The following is a 17339-nucleotide window of genomic DNA, read 5'->3' as shown; positions in this document are numbered from 1 at the left end:
ACGGAAAGGGCAGGACGGACGAAATCAGTGTCCTATCTTTGCTTTCCTCTTATCTTCGATGAGAGGTAAGTAAAGAGGGGCAACTGTCATACCCTGATTTCGTCTGGGGATTATTATTTGATGATATACAACCTTTGATTGGCCGCTTCAAGATACTTGGCACCCTTTGTTGCACAATATGTGAAGCCCCGAGACGTGCCGAAAATCAAAAGGAAGCAGGCTTACGCGATCCGTGAAAATTCCATAATGTGATGGAAATCGAAAGGAGGTGTTTTTCGCAATTCGTGAGTTTTCGTAACTTCTTCGAAAGCTAAAAAAGAGTAAATACATAATCCGTGAAGATTCGTAACCTTGCGAAAAGAAAATAAGTATTGTTACGAAATTCGTAAAGTTTAGTAACGTTACGGAAAAAGAATTACCAAAAAGGTAAGGGGGGTGCATTTAGTAAAAGGGGGGTACAAATAGCAATCAGGCCCACTTGGGCCTTCCAGATTCTTCCTCTAGAAGGTTGTTGCTTCTGGAGGAAGCAACCTTGCTCGCCTGGGCGAGCTGGGTGGCAAGCTCCTCCCCTATTTTGCTATAAATAGGGGGAGGAGTGAAGGGAGAAGGGGTTCAGCCTTCTTGGCACTTCTTATTCTCTCGAAATTGCTAAGGAAAATTATTTCCGTGAAGAAAATCCAAGTCGAGGCGCTTCCGTAACGTTTCCGTAACATTTCCGTGAGTAATTACGCGAAGATTCTCGATCGTTCTTCAACATTCATCGTTCGTTCTTCGTTTCTTCAGTCTTCAACGGGTAAGTACCTCATACCGAGCTTTTCAATTCATTCTATGTACCCGTGGTGGTCCACATTTTGTCTCATGTATTTTTATTCTCATTTTCATTCGCTTTCTATACCCCCTTTTGATGTGCTTCAGTCATTTATTTAAGTTGTTTCTCGCCTAATCTAAAAATAAAATAAATTTCCACCGATCGTTTGAATTGTATTATCCGTTAATTTCGGTTAAAATGAATTCCGACCGTTCGGTCGTGCCATAACCACGTTGGAAATCAAAAAAGAGGTAAAATAATAATATAATAATCAAAAAATACCTTTTTAGTAAAATAAAGCGAAAAATCAATCGGACGTTTTCTCTTTGGGATTTCTCATTCTTAATTGAATTGACTAATAACTAAAGTGAAACTAAGGCTAAAATCAACTCGCCTAGTCAAGCTCGTCCACAAAAAATAGGGTTTTGAAAGTTTATCATTTCAGTTTCTTACCAAGTAAAATGAATCATTTTTAATGTCCAACGCCTTAAAATGATCACCTTTCAAGTAAAAAGAATCACTTGATTCACGCATAAGAAAGAACTACGTAGGTCTGATTTCCTCTTTGATGGAGGGTACGTAGGAGCAAAAGCTCCGCTTTTGTCGACCTCCAAAAATAAAAAGAAATAAAAGTTAAGGTAATACAAATTTCCACAATTCTAAAAAATAGGTTGTTGTCCTTTGAGACAAACGTAAGAGGTGTTAATACCTTCCTCAAACGTAAATATAACTCCCGAACTTAGAATTTCCATTTTCACCGGTTTCCTTCGGTTTTTCCGACGTTTTCCACAAATAAACGTTGGTGACGACTCCGCGCATCTTTCCTCCTTTGGAAAGCGCACCCGTGAGCCTCGCCCTCGCTCGCCCGCAAAAGGGCACGTTGCGACACTCCTCCTGAGCACTAGCTGGATCAGTCTCATAAACAAATGGCTCAGGAGGGATGGGCTCGTCCTCCTCTGGCACAGGCTCTTGGGTTGCAAAGGCCTCACCCCCTCCCGAAGGAGAAGGCTGGACTCCTGGCCAAGCCACCTAGCTAAGGAACTCCTCCATGCTCATCATAGGCTGCAGGCTTGAACTATATAATCTCTGCATGATGATGATCTAGCCTTTGTGCAGGCTTTGCAAAATAGCAAATAAAGTTTCAGAGCTGAATGAGGAAGGTCTTGTAGAAACTGGAGTAGGAACTGGCAAAGGAGTGGATGCTGAAGCTGGAGCTAGCAAAGATGAAGCTGGAATAGATGGAGCAGCAGTAGAAGTAGAAGGAGCTGGGGTAAGGAGAGCAGAAGATGGTGGAGCCTCAGACCTTTTTCCCTTGGTCTTTCGGGGTCCCCGAAAAGTGAACAAGAGGTCATCAAGGTTCCAACAGTTTTTCTTCACATAAGCCAAATTAATGGTTGGACTGAGACTCTAAAAAGATAATGAATCAGAAGTGACTCCCCAGGCTTTGCATAAAGCAGTGATGAGTGCAGGGAAACCCAGCCTAAAGGAGTCATGTTGTGCAGTCATAGAAATCTGACTTGAGATAATATAACCCAAGTTCATGTCCATCTTCTGGATGATGCCATATATCAACCTGGCCCTGTCCAGTGTGATGTCAGAAGTGTGAGAAGTAGGGGCCAAGTTGGAGAATGAAAGAACGCTCCATGTCTGAGCGAGAGTGGTCAGATTCTTCCTCAGGATCTTCAAGGGCAGCCCATCTGCATTTAGCTCAAATCCCCTCCCAGGGATGCATAATCGGGTTGCCAGTTCCTATGGATCTGGCCTCAGACGACAGAATCTGGAGTAGGCAGGTAGGCTCTCCCCCTCCTCAATGATCACAGGCATCTTCAGAAAAGTATTCAAAGAATATGCATCAAAATTGATCAAGTGACCTCTGACCCTCACCTGCTTAAGTGAGTTATCCTCTGGATCATAGAGGTTAGCATACAACTCCTTAATGATTGCAACAACAAGGGCCTAGTCTCTATGATTGGACAACAAAGCTCGAAGAGACTCTGGCTCAATTTATGTAGGTATCTATGTCAAATCAGAAGAGTACAGAGACTGCCATAAAGAATCTGGAAGTCCAAGTAGGACAGCTGGCTAAACAGTTGGCGGATCGACCGTCAAGCAGCTTTAGTGCTAACACCAAGAAAAATCCAAAAGAGGAGTGCAAAGTTGTCATGACAAGGAGCAGAATGGCAACCCATGTTGATGAAGGAAAAGTTGAGAAGAAAGTGGAGGAACATAAACAACAACTGGCAGCTGAGCCAGCACTAGAACCTGTTTCTGACTTAGTTGAACTTGAGGAAGTTGTGGAAGATGAAGATGACCAACAGGAGAGAGAGACACCAATAAAAGAAAGTGAAATAGAAATAAAGATGAAGGAAGACAAAGAAATACAAAAAGAAAAAGAAGAAGTAGAAAAAGAAAAAAATCAGAAAAAATGGAAAAGAAAAAGAGAAGGTTGAGGAAAGAAAGAAAAGCAAGAGTGAGGTTTCAAGAGAGAAAAAGAGAGAGATTACTCCAACTGAAGGCAAGGAGGTACCATATCCATTGGTACCTTCCAAGAAGGATAAAGAGCGACACTTAGCCAAATTTCTTGACATCTTCAAGAAGCTGGAGATCACATTGCCTTTTGGAGAAGCTCTCCAACAGATGCCACTCTATGCCAAATTTTTAAAAGACATGCTGACGAAGAAGAACCAGTATATACACAGTGACACGATAGTTGTGGAAGGAAATTTTAGTGTTGTTATTCAACATATCCTTCCACCAAAGCATAAGGATCCCAGAAGTGTCACAATACTATGTTCTATTGGTGAAGTTGCAGTACGCAAGGCTCTTATTGACTTGGGAGCCAGTATCAATTTAATGCCACTCTCCATGTGTCGGCGACTTGGAGAGTTAGAGATAATGCCCACTTGCATGACCTTACAGTTGGCTGATTGCTCCTTCATAAGACCCTATGGAGTGATTGAAGAAGTTTTGGTTAGGGTCAAACATTTGATCTTTTCGGCTGATTTTATAGTGATGGACATAGAAGAAGATGTTGAGATTCCCCTAATTCTTGGACGACCGTTTATGTCTACCGCAAGCTGTGTGGTAAACATGGGAAAGAAGAAACTACAAATGGCCATAGAAGACCAGCAGATCAGTTTCGATCTGTTTCATGAAGAGAAAGCATTGCCTGACCAAAATGTTTGTTTGAAGGTGAATGTGATGGATGAGAAAAGATTGGAGAAGAAGGTTCTGGAAGTTGGAACCTTGTTGGATCCAGGATAACAGGACGATGTGTCAAGCTAATGACGTTAAACGAGCACTTACTGGGAGGCAACCCAACTCTCTTTCTAATTTCTGTTTTTTTCTTGCATTTAGTTCGTTTAATTGCTTGTGATTGTATGTGACTTAAGCTTGGTTAGTATTGAGAAGAAGGGTTTCAAGTTCGTGTAAAGAGATGGATAGGAAAAAACTTAGAAATTTTTTTTAGTTGTCCATCCGCTAAGCGCAACCCTTGCGCTAAGCGCAACCCTTGCGCTAAACGCAACCCTTGCGCTAAGCGCCATGTCTTCACGCGCTAAGCCTCTGTTGCTTGCGCTAAGCGCTTTGACCCTTCACCAATTGGCTAGATGGTTCAGCTAAGCGCACATCATTGAGCTAAGCCCAAATTCTTCTCTGGAATTGAACTTTACTGACTTGGGCTTAGCGGAGATGATGCTCTAAGTGCAATTCCTCCTTTGTTGAAAAATTATTGTAGCGGAGATGATGCGCCCTGCACTAAGCTCAATTTCCTCTCTGGATTTGAACTTTCATGAATTGGGCTTAGCGGAGATGATGCGCTAAGCGCAAATCCTTCACTATTTTTGAAACTCATAGAATTGTGCTTAGCGCGCTCGATGCACTAAGCCTCGACTATCCCTATAAGTTAGATCTTGATCTAGCGCTAAGCTTGACGGTCGATCCGCCAACTGTTTAGCCAGCTGTCCCACTTGGACTTCCAGATTCTTTATGGCAATTTCTGTACTCTTCTGATTTGACATAGATACCTGCATAAATTGAGCCAGAGTCTCTTCCAGCTTCGTTGTCCGATCATAGAGACTAGGCCCTTGTTGTTGCGGCCTTGTGGATGGTCCACCCTGGTCTTTGTTGCAAGGATTTCTAGGGTGATTTCTCCATTGTCCCTGTTGTTGATTATACTGTTGGCCATGCTGGAATCCAGAGAATCCATCTGCATTGAAATTGTGTCTTGGCTGGTTCCCCATGTAGTTGACTTCATGTGGTGTTTCTTCTTGGGGAATACAGCAGCCGGACTCATGTGCTCCACCACATATGACGCAACCTGCAACCTGCAAAACAGTAGAGGGTGAAGGTTGTACAAAATTAAATTGAGTTGGCAACTTACTTAATGTTTCGGTCAATGCTTCCAGTTGCTTGGATAGCAGCTTGTTTTGTGACAGCAATGCATCTTGTGATGAAAGCTCTAGCAGGCTTCTTTTTTGTTGGAATATGGGCTTTATCTCTCAAAATTGCTATGTCACTTGCAGCCATATTTTCAATGAGTTTCATGGCTTCTTCAGGGGTCTTCAACTTGATTTTTCCCCTAGCAGAAGCATCAAGAAGCTGCTTGGACTGTGGTCTCAACCCATCAATAAAAATGTTGAGTTGTATCGGTTATGAAAATCCATGAGTGGGTGTTTTTCTCAGTAAGCCTCTAAATCTTTCCAATGCCTCACTCAAAGATTCGTCTGGAAATTGATGGAAGGATGAAATGGCAGCTTTCCCTTCAGTTGTCTTAGACTCTGGGAAGTACTTCAAGAATTTCTCAGCTACTTCATCCCAATTCTTGAGACTATTTCCTTTGAACGAATGGAGCCACCTTTTAGCCTCTCCAGACAAAGAGAACGAGAACAAACCCAATCTAACTGCGTCCTCAGGCACACCAGCCAATCTAACAATGTTGCAAATTTCAATATAAGTGGCTAGATGTGCGTACGGATCCTCGTTGGGCAGACCATGAAACAAATTGTTCTGTATCCACTGGATTAATGAGTGTGGATAGGTGATATTTTGTGCTTGAACTTTCGGCCATGTAATACTAGTAAAGAATTGCGGCACACTTGAGCTTGAGTAGTCTTCTAGAGTAACTCTTTTTGGCTCCTCAACCATGATATTTGCTTCAGCTAAAATTGTATGAGATTGCCCTTGAGTTGGAAAACTAGAAGATGCCTCAAAAGATAGAGATTTTTTGGAGTTGTTGCTGCCTCAATGTCCTGCAAAAATTTTATGTTTCTTTTTGTTTTTCTTTTCCTGAAAGTAGCGTTAATTTCCAACTCTATGGGAATCAAAGCACCTGCAGCAGATCTTCTGTGCATACAAAACAAGCAGAACAACAATTATCCAATTCCAAAGAACAAAAAAAAATCTACAGTATCTACTATTAACAGAAATAATCAAAGAATCAAAAGAAAAAAATGAATCAATGCCTTAAAACTGAACTAAGCTCTTCTAATGAACTAAGTTCCCCGGCAACGGCGCCATAAATACTTTGTTCGCTTCCCCCACACAATTCCTTTTTCTTAAATTTCCAAACACTTATATCAAAGGGGAAGTGATATACCAGCAAGTGCACTGAGTCGCCAAGTATTTAAAATTAAAACGGAATGATCCGAGTATTGAACTCAAGGAACTTGCTTATTAGACAGAGTTTTATTCAGAAATAGGGCATTGTGTGAACAATATTGATAATTGAGAATATAAACAAAAGTAAACTAGATTCTATGTTAAAAAGCAGTAAATGCAAGTAATTAAAAGTTGACAGCAATAGGTAAAAAGCGTTGGGTCTTTCTAACAAACGAGTTGATACATTTTCCAATGCTAAAGTCACCTAACAGTACACACAAGTGGGTGATCATACCAAGAGCATTCGGTAATTAAGCATTGAAAGAAGCATTGAACACACAAAACACAATTAATTAGATATGAAAAGTAATTACATCAACTGTTCATTAGAAATCCCCAACTAGGGTTTTCAACCAGCCATACAAGGAACCCTAATACAAGTGAGGCAGAAAGTACAGAGCAATTGTTGCTTACACAAGAAGGGGGATCCCTCCTCCTCTTCTTGGCACCTCACAATCACTCAAACACTCTCTAATCTCTCAAAGTGATGAACCCTAGCTTCCTTGCTTAGCTATTGCCTCTCTGCTGCCTCCAGAGCACTCTTCTCGAATTCTGTGCAAAAATATGAAGCTTTGGTAAAAGTGTTCTCTCTCTTTGATGATGCTCTAATTCTGACAATTCAGGCTTTAAATAGGCTCTGAAAATCGCATCGTCACGCTTAGTGCGAGTAAGTGGATTTGGGCTTGGCGCCAACGCTGCGCTGAGCCTGGCAAGAAACGAATGACTCGCTTAGCGAGCTGATCTCGCGCTTAGCGCGCTGCTTCGATTCTTGTGCTCTTCCAGATTCTATCATCACGCTAAGCACGTTGTAGCTGTGCTTAGCGGTAGATGTGCACGTAGCCCACAGGTTCAGCTTAGCACGGCTGCTCCTTTTAGCACTTCAAGACTTTAGCCTCTTTTGACCTAAAATTATACAAATTTTATCATTAATTCCAATTAAAGATACTCTAATGACAGGTATCTAAACATATCAAGATTTATTTACAAATTTCTACAAAAGAACTATAAATTGGGGAAACTATACATGTTTTGAAAAAGTTTTCTATACAAAAGTTAGTCATATAAGACGACTAACACAAGGCTTATGCGGCCAAATTCCAACAAAGAAGAAAAAAGATAAAGACAAAGGCATCATACACATAGGCATCATCGCCTTGCTCCGCAGCACCCTACCCTTCATCAACAATCTCTTCCTCTGCATCAATCTCCACCTCATTAAGTAGGACACCCTCCTTATATCCTTGAAGGGATCGAAGAGACCTAAGTCAAGGTCCTTCACAAAGAAACCGGCCTGCATGATAGCCTTCTAAAAGCCTTTCTCATGTTTCTCCAGAACCTCCTTATACAGAATCAACTCTTCCTCAAGTTCCTTGTTGGCCTCCCTTTCTTTGGCAGCCTGCAACTTGGATTCCGACTCCTTAAGTCGGGCCTCCAACTCAACAATCCTCTTGGCAAGCCCATCCTGCTCAACCACCATGCTCTCCACTTTGCCACCCAGGTCCTTCTTCTTAGCCTGCAAATTCTTGTAGCATCTAAACAAGTCATCACCATCTAACTCAGTACACAAAAACTTGGCCAGTGCACCACCAACCTTGAAAGACAGTTGGTGGTTCGCCCTTACGGCCTCAGCAACTACAACGGTGGGATTGCCCACCTTAAGGCGCTCCAGTCGCCACAAAGTCCAAGCAGTAGCCCTCTACTTGGTGAGCTCCACCTCCAACGATGCCACCTTTTCCTCCACCTCTTGGTGTTGTTGTATGTTCTCCTTTAGAATTGTTAAACTCCTTTGGAGAAACACCTTGGCAAAGTCAGTAGCATTCTGCACCCCATCCGACCTGATGAAATTTTTGTCGAAGGCTGACACAAAGCCAACCGGTGGGATCTTCTTCTCTGGCTTGTAAGTGGCACCCCACAGTGAGTCAACACTATTGGAGGTGTACAAATGATTGAGGGAGGCACAAAGAAGAAGAAGGCAACACCATGGCTACCAAAACAGCAGCAGGGAGGGCCACTGGAGTCAACAAAGAAGGAGACGGAACCATGGGAGCACCAGTGGTTGCCACATCGACATTTAGTAAAGGGGCCGCAATAGTGGACGACGGCACCACAACGGACTCAGCCTAAGTGGCTGACACAACAACTTCAACAACCACGAGAGGAAGTGAAGGAGTAGGAGTAACAGTAGTGGCAGTAGCATGAGCCTCGACAGTCGGTGAAGCTGAAGGCACATCTTGCATGGTCATAAGGCGACCCACAGTGGGCCCAAACCCTGCAACCTGCCTTAGGGCGTAGAGGCTCATAGGGGCCTTAGACTTCTTGCAGCCCGACGGCCTAGCAACATCATGCATCTTCCTCTTTACCAAAACACAGGAAGGAGCGCTAGGGTGACCTCAACAGCAACAACAACAGGGTCAACCTCTCCAATAGGTTAACCCTCTCTCCGGTAGACGGAGCAGTAGCAAACGGTAGCACAATCTCACTCCCACCTGTAGGTCCGAAGTGCTTCACGAGTGGCCTCCAAGAGAAGTCACCCATAATACCTGCAAAACAACCAAGACAATAACACAAATACGTGTTAGACATTGGCCACACCAACCTCAGACAACAAACGAGGATAAGGTTAGGCATTTACCATCCAAGGCAGCGAAAAGATCACTTGCCGAAAGAATAGACAAAATGGTATGCGCATCTAGCAAGGTCGGTAGTAGCTCCAAAGTTGCTTTGTCGACCCTCTCCACAAGGGTCAACAGATCCTCCTCATAGGACTTGAACCTAGTGGGATCAGACTGCCAATAGAATAGGAAGCAGGGCTCCCCGTCCCTATTAAACATCAGTGGCATTCCACCAGCCATGACATCAGTAGCCATGACCTTTAAGAAACGATCCTTGAAATACCGAAAGACATTTGAATCAAACTTGAACAACTTCTTGGACACACCATTCAAGGAGACACATCCAATCTTGCTAGACAATCTTATTTGGAAGAAAAACAAGAAGACCAGCACACTAGGCCGAACATTGAAAAAGGGACACATTCTCAAAGGCCCGCACCATCACCCAACTGTTTGGGAGAAGCTGAGAAGGGGTCACATTCAAGTGCTCCAGTAGAGCACACTGAAAAGCGGTCAAGGGTAGAGTGACACCTAAGACCTCAAACAAACATTTATACATGAAGAAAGACAAACAACCAGGTGCCGCCCTCAAAAATAGGAAGTCATCACTCCTGTAAGCCTAAAAAACCAGCTTACAGGAGTCCTCAGGGTTTGCCAGCTTCACATGGCGCTGAAGCCCAGTGACACTCAGTGCCAAAGTCTTACAAGACATGTACTTCAACACGTCGTCCCTCACCCACTCAGAGCCAGCATCGGCTGGGATGGACGACGGCGACCATCACTCACGCTAGGTTATACACGGGGAGACGACCACACATCTCTATTGTCGCTAGCTCTTCTCGCACTCCAAGAAGAAAAGGGGGGGATGATTACATTAACCAGGATTAGCTCCCCGGTAGCCGCAGAAGGTGGTGCCCTTCCTCGAGGAGCTAAAGAGGTGCCCTAAAATTAAACGTCCACTTCATTTATAGGGGAGATGTACTTTTCGATAACTGGTGGGAGCTAAAAAGGTGCCCTAAAATTTCGCACCATAACGTTCCCCCACTCACGCACGACCGTTACTTCAGTACGTGCCCACTTCACATGTGACACGTATGCAAGAGTACTACGTGTGTGATGCACACACCTATTGCAGCAGATAGTTGTTACGTGTTGTCTTTAATGCACTCTCCAATGGTCAAAAAAGGGTAGAGTTGTCAAATCTAACGACTTACCTTACCAGACACGCCAAAGACACATCCATCATGAACAACTTGATAGAAGCAGCTCAGACAACACATATCCAGGCTCAAGGGCTTGACAAGCCACATTGACCTGTAATTCTCTTACACTCGTTAATGTTACCAAACCTAACGCAAGACAACATTCATCCACACTCTGGGGGCTTGACAAACTCGTCACCCTTTGCTTGTCAAGACTACTACCCCGGACATCAAACAAACTCCCTTGACACGGGACAATATACTTCAGCACTGGACAACTTCTTTCACCCACAAGCTAGCTTAGAGCTTGGGCAGCTTATGTACTGTCCAGGACCCACAAAATCTACATGGCATCCTACTTGGCACTTACAGACACGTGTCAACCCCCCACGTCAGCTATCTTGTAAGAGCATGGACGCTTGACCCTTAGCAGCCATGCTCCCCAACCAACAGGTTATCTCTAACCTACTCATATTTGAATACATTTGAATATATTATCTGTTGGTAGGTATTAATTTATCTGTAATCCCACACATTATCTACAAGGTATGATTATCTTCTACCTTTATCTATAATTTAAATGTTTATCTCTAACATTATCTCTAAACTCCCAGCTATTATCTATAAGCCGGGAATTATCTACAAGGCTATAACAACCCCTATAAATAAGGATCAACACCCTCGCTCAACTAATATAAATACAAGTTCCATCGAATCACTCTACACGACTTGCTCACACACTCAACACACGGCAACAAGCTTCTCTCTCTCTCTCTCTCTCTCTTTCCCTTATATGAGCTCCATTATAGCATATACTTTCTTTACTCTGCTTACACATATTTTTATTTGAGTGTCAGAGTCCTTTGTTTTGTAGGTCCTCCCTCCTGTTAAAGGTACTTCTAAGCCAACGAGTGAAATTCGAGACCCTACTCAGTCATGTCTACCCTAACATGCCACGGTTCTGAAATTTGGTAAGAACAAGAGGTCAGTTCTCTATTATTGTTATGAACCATGCCATTGGGTTAGGTTGTAATTGTATTCTTCACATTTCTCTCTTGCATTATGGTACCTGTTTATTCCAAATTTTTGTATTGTCATTTAACTATTGCTTTAGGATAAATTAAGTATTTCCCTGTTAATTTGTTTTAAAAGCCACTTCCCTATTACTGTGAGTTATATATTTATTTAGCAATTAAGTAATTATTTAAGAGTTAAGCCTACATCAATATGTGTTTGATGCATCTAAATAGCTTGAAGTTGCATATGTTGAATACACTAGGTTGGACATAATACTATTATGAAATCATTTTTTTCATTTATGTTAATTGAGTTTTTGTTATATTAAAATTTTTAGGTTGGAGAAAGTATTATTTTCGTGTCGTCAGCTGCTATTTGTAAAAGCCAACACTTTAGCCAATAAGACTTCTTTGTATAAAGTACCAAGTAAAAGAAGGTTTCACAATAAGGAAAAATCATGATTGATGGGGAAACAATAAGCCAAAGAGGTAATTTTGCTTATGGAAAAACTAATAGCCTTGGAGATGTAAATTTTACTTGAGAATTTCTTTGCTTTTGATCTTGTTAGCCACTCATTTGTTTTGGTTCATCTATAACTCTGTTTTTACCCTGCTAAACTCATTATTTTTGGTCTAGTTATATACTTTATCATTATAGGGAATCCCCAAAATTTAAATGGGAACCGACCATCCACATGACCTAAAGCAAAAGTCAATCACATGAATTTACTAACCACATTATTGTATTTCCTATTGTAATAGTATAAATGCAGCAAAAGTAAGAAAAATATAATTTACACTATAGGAGTGATGTGATGGAAGCTTAAGTTGTGACATAATGGGTGAAATTAATATTTGTCTTTAAGGTCTTGGACTGCATTTATGGATGAGTACTACTTTGGTGGCAGATTCATTTATTGGTGGTTACAAGTGTCTAAAATAAGTGTTAATCGTGTAGTACACTTTCTGCATATTATTTGTTTTTGTTTCTAATATCATTTTTCTTGGCTTTTATTCATACAACATTCATACTTTGATATGCCTTATCTTATGATGGTTTATAATTTATTTTGTTTGATAAATGGTTCTTACTATAAATATTTTGCTTGGTGATGCTTTATTACATTTGTATCAAACTTTCATCATAATTTGAGGCCAAATTCAACATTTTCAAGCTTGCACATTTTGTCTATCATAATTTCTTTGTGGTATTTTGAGAAAGTTGTTCCATCTTGCAGTTGCAGGGGTCATTTAGAAGCTACAAGCCATTGTAGAGTTGTGTAGTCAAATAGTTGTAATTAAGCTATTCTTTACATAAGATGTAGATAGATGTATTCAAGCTTGAGCAAGGTGACTAAAAGGAACGCAAGAAACTTCTTGAGGATTGAATGAATACATTTGGCAGCATGTGAAATATGATCCTTCTGCAGTGTATGCTAGCTATTACTGGATATCTGCATAATAAATAATGAGCTTTAGATAATGAGTGACCTTTTGAGATGAAATTCAACCTTCTCAAGCTTGCACATTTATCTTAACGGTACAGTACAACTACTATGTAAGTTCTCTTGTAGTCTACCTCACATGCTTTCTCAATATATGATTTGGATGCTGGGAATTGAAAAATGATTTAAAAATATTCTTATGTTAATTAATATTTTCTTTTAAAAGGAAATGGTGGAGAGAAAGGCAGAACAGAGTAATTGCATACCAAAATGTCACTAGCTATTTATGGCAGTATCCAATCTTCACACTATGTGCCTCATACAAAACAACCTACTCATTTAATTTTTTATGCTAAGAATTTGTCATCCGTTTGCCTGATAATTTCTATTCTTTTTATTCAGCAAAATTCGTTGTACATTGAACCTTCCGCTGTTAATGCATTACACATTTACCCTTACCTATAATGAGGGCTGGTGTCGATTCTCTATTGACACATGTACCTGAGTATAATTGGGGATATATATGGCAAGGTATGACTTCTGTTTTTTTGGATATATTTTGGTTTAATATACTACCTGATTGCATCCCACCATTGATATCAAGTAACTGGGTACATTTGCTTATTTTGACATGCTTTGATATCTGCCACCAAAGTTTTCTCTATGATATGTATGCATTTTTATTACCAAAAATGTTGGATATTTTCTGCTTTCAATAATGATTTCACATGCTTCTAAATGAATCTTAGAACTCAATTAGCATTACTTACGCCATTTGTTCAATTCATATGCATATTCAAGTCGCAGGCTGCTTAAAAATAATCAACAAAATGCCATAATGGATTTCAAATATTGTAATTACAATGAGATTGTTTCATCAAATTTCATCTATTATTTATTACTATTTATATTGTTATACAAGCAATCTTATGAAGCAGTAGAAGAATTTTAAGCCATATGTGATGTGAATCCTCCTAGCCTTACTTCAATTCGGATCAATTCTATAATGAAATTTGTACACCAATTTGAGTTAAAAACGTATTATTAACTTTTATACATTCCTCAGCCTATAAAACTAGGATTGGAACGATTCCAAAACGAGATGAAAGAGAACGTTCTGAAATGTAATTTAGACACAAAAAATACAAAAAAAGGTTAAGTAAAATAAGAGATATGTAAATAAGAAATTCGAACAGAATTACAAAATTAACATTGCAAAAATTAAACAAGGAAACATAAAATGTGAAAGAAAGAACAAGATAGGCACCACAAACAATGATGTTTGATAAGTCTTAAGGATTGCCACAAGAATTGAGCAATTCTTTATAAGATCAAATGGTTTAAGGAAAAATCCTAGCAAAGACAATTCTTATGCTTCAATGATAAAATTCAACCAAAAGTCCATTGTCTATTCACTTCAAAAATGATTTATACAAATCAATTCTTATACACTTGGTAGAAAATAAAAGAAAAATAAAATCCCAATATTGTAAGTATAACTAAAATGTCGTACTGATTTATTGAGGCATGTAAAACTTCTTGGGTCTCTTGTCATGGGCCCTCCTATGTCTTGTATTGGGTCTTGGACTTCCTTTTGAGCTTGGGCTTAGTCTTTGATGTCTTCATCAATATGATTCAACTCTAGGAATATTTTCAATCACTTGCAAGCAAATCTTAATTTCCCATTTTGCCTTTCTTTCTTTTGATTTCCTAATCTTTCTATTTTTGTTAAGCATGGGTTGATTGTAAAGTCTCATTGGATTTGGGTGGGTATTTAAAGAGAAAGAAAATCGAGGGCATGGTTGTTCCCTCACAAATCCTTCATTTTTTCCCTATCATTGATCATTAATTCAATCTATTAATTTATTTATTTTTTCCAATAGTGTATTGATGCGTAAAAGTATATTCATTCTAAGGACAAGCATACCCTACGTAGTGGTAAGAATGGACTAAAAATTCAGATATCAAATCCAAAGGACTAGTTGTGTTTCCAAACAATTAATTTTGTAAAACTAAGCAATTAAGGTTAAATTAAATGAAAGATAGTTGTAGTCAATTGCTCAATTTAGTAAATAAGAATAAAAATACAAGATTTTATGTGAAAACAATTATAATAAGCAGCCTATGATTGTGATTTCACATTTACTTCAATTATCCTTCATTTTAATGCTAACAAAACCCCAAATATTGTCAATTACCGATATTTCCAAATTCAATTATTAATCTTTGGTCATGGTTTAAAACACTCTTTGTCCTAATCAATACTCAATTTATCACATAAATATTGTATCAGGTCAAAGGATTAAGTTCAAAACAAGGGTGATCAATTAATTAATCTACTAGAATTTCTCATAACTAGTTTCATCAAGCAAGTTACGTAGAAGCAATCTCTTCTTAGGTCAATCAATTATGCATACATGGTCACCGTCATGTAATAGATTAAGATTGAAGGTTATCAATTTCAAATTAACAAATAAAGAATAATAAAGAATAAACAAGAGATTTAATTGACCGGAAAACATCAAGGGTTCATTAAAATCAAAAAACGTGTTAAAAGAGTATGGCTACATCACAATCCCGGATTAGGGAGACTAGCTGACCATGGCCATGGCAAAACTAGAAATCCCAATAAAGAACACTAACATACCAAAAGAGAATGAGACTTGACCTATTTGTCCCAATAGTGAATTTTGCACTCCTCAAGAAACTCTCACATGACCTTCTTCTCTCTCGGAACTCTTAGGAACGTAAAGAGAACAAAAGAACTAACAAGAGAGGTTTTATTCCTTATTTATCATATTATGTGAAGGTTTCACTTCTATCTTTCCTTAATTAAAGAATATTATCAATTTGGATTTAAATCTAGCATGTGATCCTTACAATCTTTAAGTGACAGATCCGACGCAGACAACCCACATACATACAAAATTATCACACGCATACAAAATTATTACAACTATATAAAATTATCGCACATGTGAAAATTACCGTAGCCATAGGTCTTCTTATTAGCTCAAAAAATTCATAATACTTAGTTCTTTTTCACATGAAACTTCTTAAGCATGTGTCTTTCACAAATTTATAGTAAACCATGAGTTTTATCAAATAAAATATATCGAAATGTATGAATATGGCATGAAAATTCATATTAAAATAAAGCAAATTCAAGTTTATAACATGTTAATAAGAATGGTTCTATGCATTTAATGTTGTTTGATAACAAAACCTGTTCAATATTTATATATTTAGCATGTGAACTATGATTACCATTATAAGGAAAGCACATGTTATTTCATTCACAGACTCAACTATTGTGTAAGTTCGTTCTATTGTTCTCGATCTCTACTTAGCAATAATAAACTTTTTAACATGAAAACATCTTATTTAATGAAAAGAACGTATTGATGTTCCATGTTGGATCCTCCTTACCTAATAAGGAGTTTCAGGATGGTTGGAGCTGGAGAGGGTTAATGAGTGAAGGATATACTGTGTGCAATGTGTATGCACTTATTCATAATAATCCCTTATCACTGGATTCTGGTTTGCAGAAAATTTTGTGTGGAGTCTAAAGGCGCCATCTAAGGTGTGCTCTTTTGGGTGGAGGGTTGTTTTGGATAAGATTCAAACGCAAGATAGGTTGTTAAAGAGGAATATTATACATAGAGCAGATGCTTCAATCTGCTGCTTCTGTCATCGGCATCTTGAGACATTTGTGCACCTTTTTTTTGGGTGTAGTTTCTCATACAATGTATGGAAACTGTGTTATGAATGGATTGGCACACAACAACCTTTGCGTATAGACTATAAGGCACATTTTTGGCGGCATTTGGGAACACTTTAGGGGGGGAAACTACAAAGAAGTTAGACGATTGTCTGGCAAACAAGCATTTGGAGTATTTGGTTGCACAATAATGAAGTAATTTTTAGAGGGAAAGAACCATATGTGCAAAAAGTGCTTGACTCAATCATCTTTCGATTGTGGATTTGGATCAAAGAGAAATTAGATAAAGCAAGTTTCTCCTTTTGATCGAGAAGGATAAAACCTTTAGTTTACTCGCAAATTTCGAAAATATAATTCACTATTTCTACATTGAATGGATCAAACCCATTTTAGTATTGTGTTTTAGGAAAAAGGCGCTTCTGATATATGATTTGAGGTCTTTTTCGTTGTAAATAAAGGATTTGTTGGGGATAGGACGTAGTCCTACAATATTGTTTGTTGGGTATGTTGGTATGTCTGTAGGTCGGGTTCTATCTTTTTGGCAATGTAAACTGCTTCCCTATTTGTACTCTCGTAGGTTGACCTTTCATTTCTTGTGAATGTGTTAGCTGCTATTTTTTATTAATAATATATTATCTTTATCTTCATGGTTTTTTTTTTTTGTGGAAAGAATGTATTAGATGCCCAAGCGCAAGCCGTTGATTTTATTTCAATTATTCTTTAATAAAATTTGACAGTTCAAATTTTTACAAATTAGATGTATGCTCTAGCATGAAATTATGCGCAAATCTTTAATAACATAACTCTTGACAACTGGTATATGGCAAATTTCCCCAAATGGGGTGCTTTTACAAAGTATTTCCCCAAATGGGGTTCT

The 17339-nt window shown here is 39.0% G+C and overlaps 1 protein-coding gene across 1 annotated transcript; it reads left to right on the top strand.

The window, feature by feature from the left end:
- The first annotated feature begins 2451 nt into the window (after positions 1-2451).
- LOC102666706 (uncharacterized) lies at positions 2452-4072 on the top strand. Its single transcript, XM_006580732.1, has 3 exons — positions 2452-2598; positions 2821-3151; positions 3324-4072. The coding sequence occupies exons 1-3, from the start codon at positions 2452-2454 to the stop codon at positions 4070-4072; spliced, it is 1227 nt and encodes a 408-aa protein (XP_006580795.1).
- The last annotated feature ends 13267 nt before the right edge of the window (positions 4073-17339 follow it).

This window comes from Glycine max, chromosome 5 (genome assembly GCF_000004515.6).
Source record: "Glycine max cultivar Williams 82 chromosome 5, Glycine_max_v4.0, whole genome shotgun sequence".
Taxonomy (NCBI): Eukaryota; Viridiplantae; Streptophyta; class Magnoliopsida; order Fabales; family Fabaceae; genus Glycine; species Glycine max.
This window is presented reverse-complemented; position numbering and strand designations above follow the sequence as displayed.

What these genes read in the sequence shown, in the direction of transcription:
- LOC102666706 (XM_006580732.1), top strand. Translation starts at nt 2,452, where the DNA reads ATGTCTGAGCGAGAGTGGTCAGATTCTTCCTCAGGATCTTCAAGGGCA. An exon ending in ACAGAATCTGGAGTAGGCAG is followed by an intron (nt 2,599 to 2,820) that starts GTAGGCTCTCCC and finishes CAATTTATGTAG; the next exon opens with GTATCTATGTCAAATCAGAA. An exon ending in AGAGACACCAATAAAAGAAA is followed by an intron (nt 3,152 to 3,323) that starts GTGAAATAGAAA and finishes CTCCAACTGAAG; the next exon opens with GCAAGGAGGTACCATATCCA.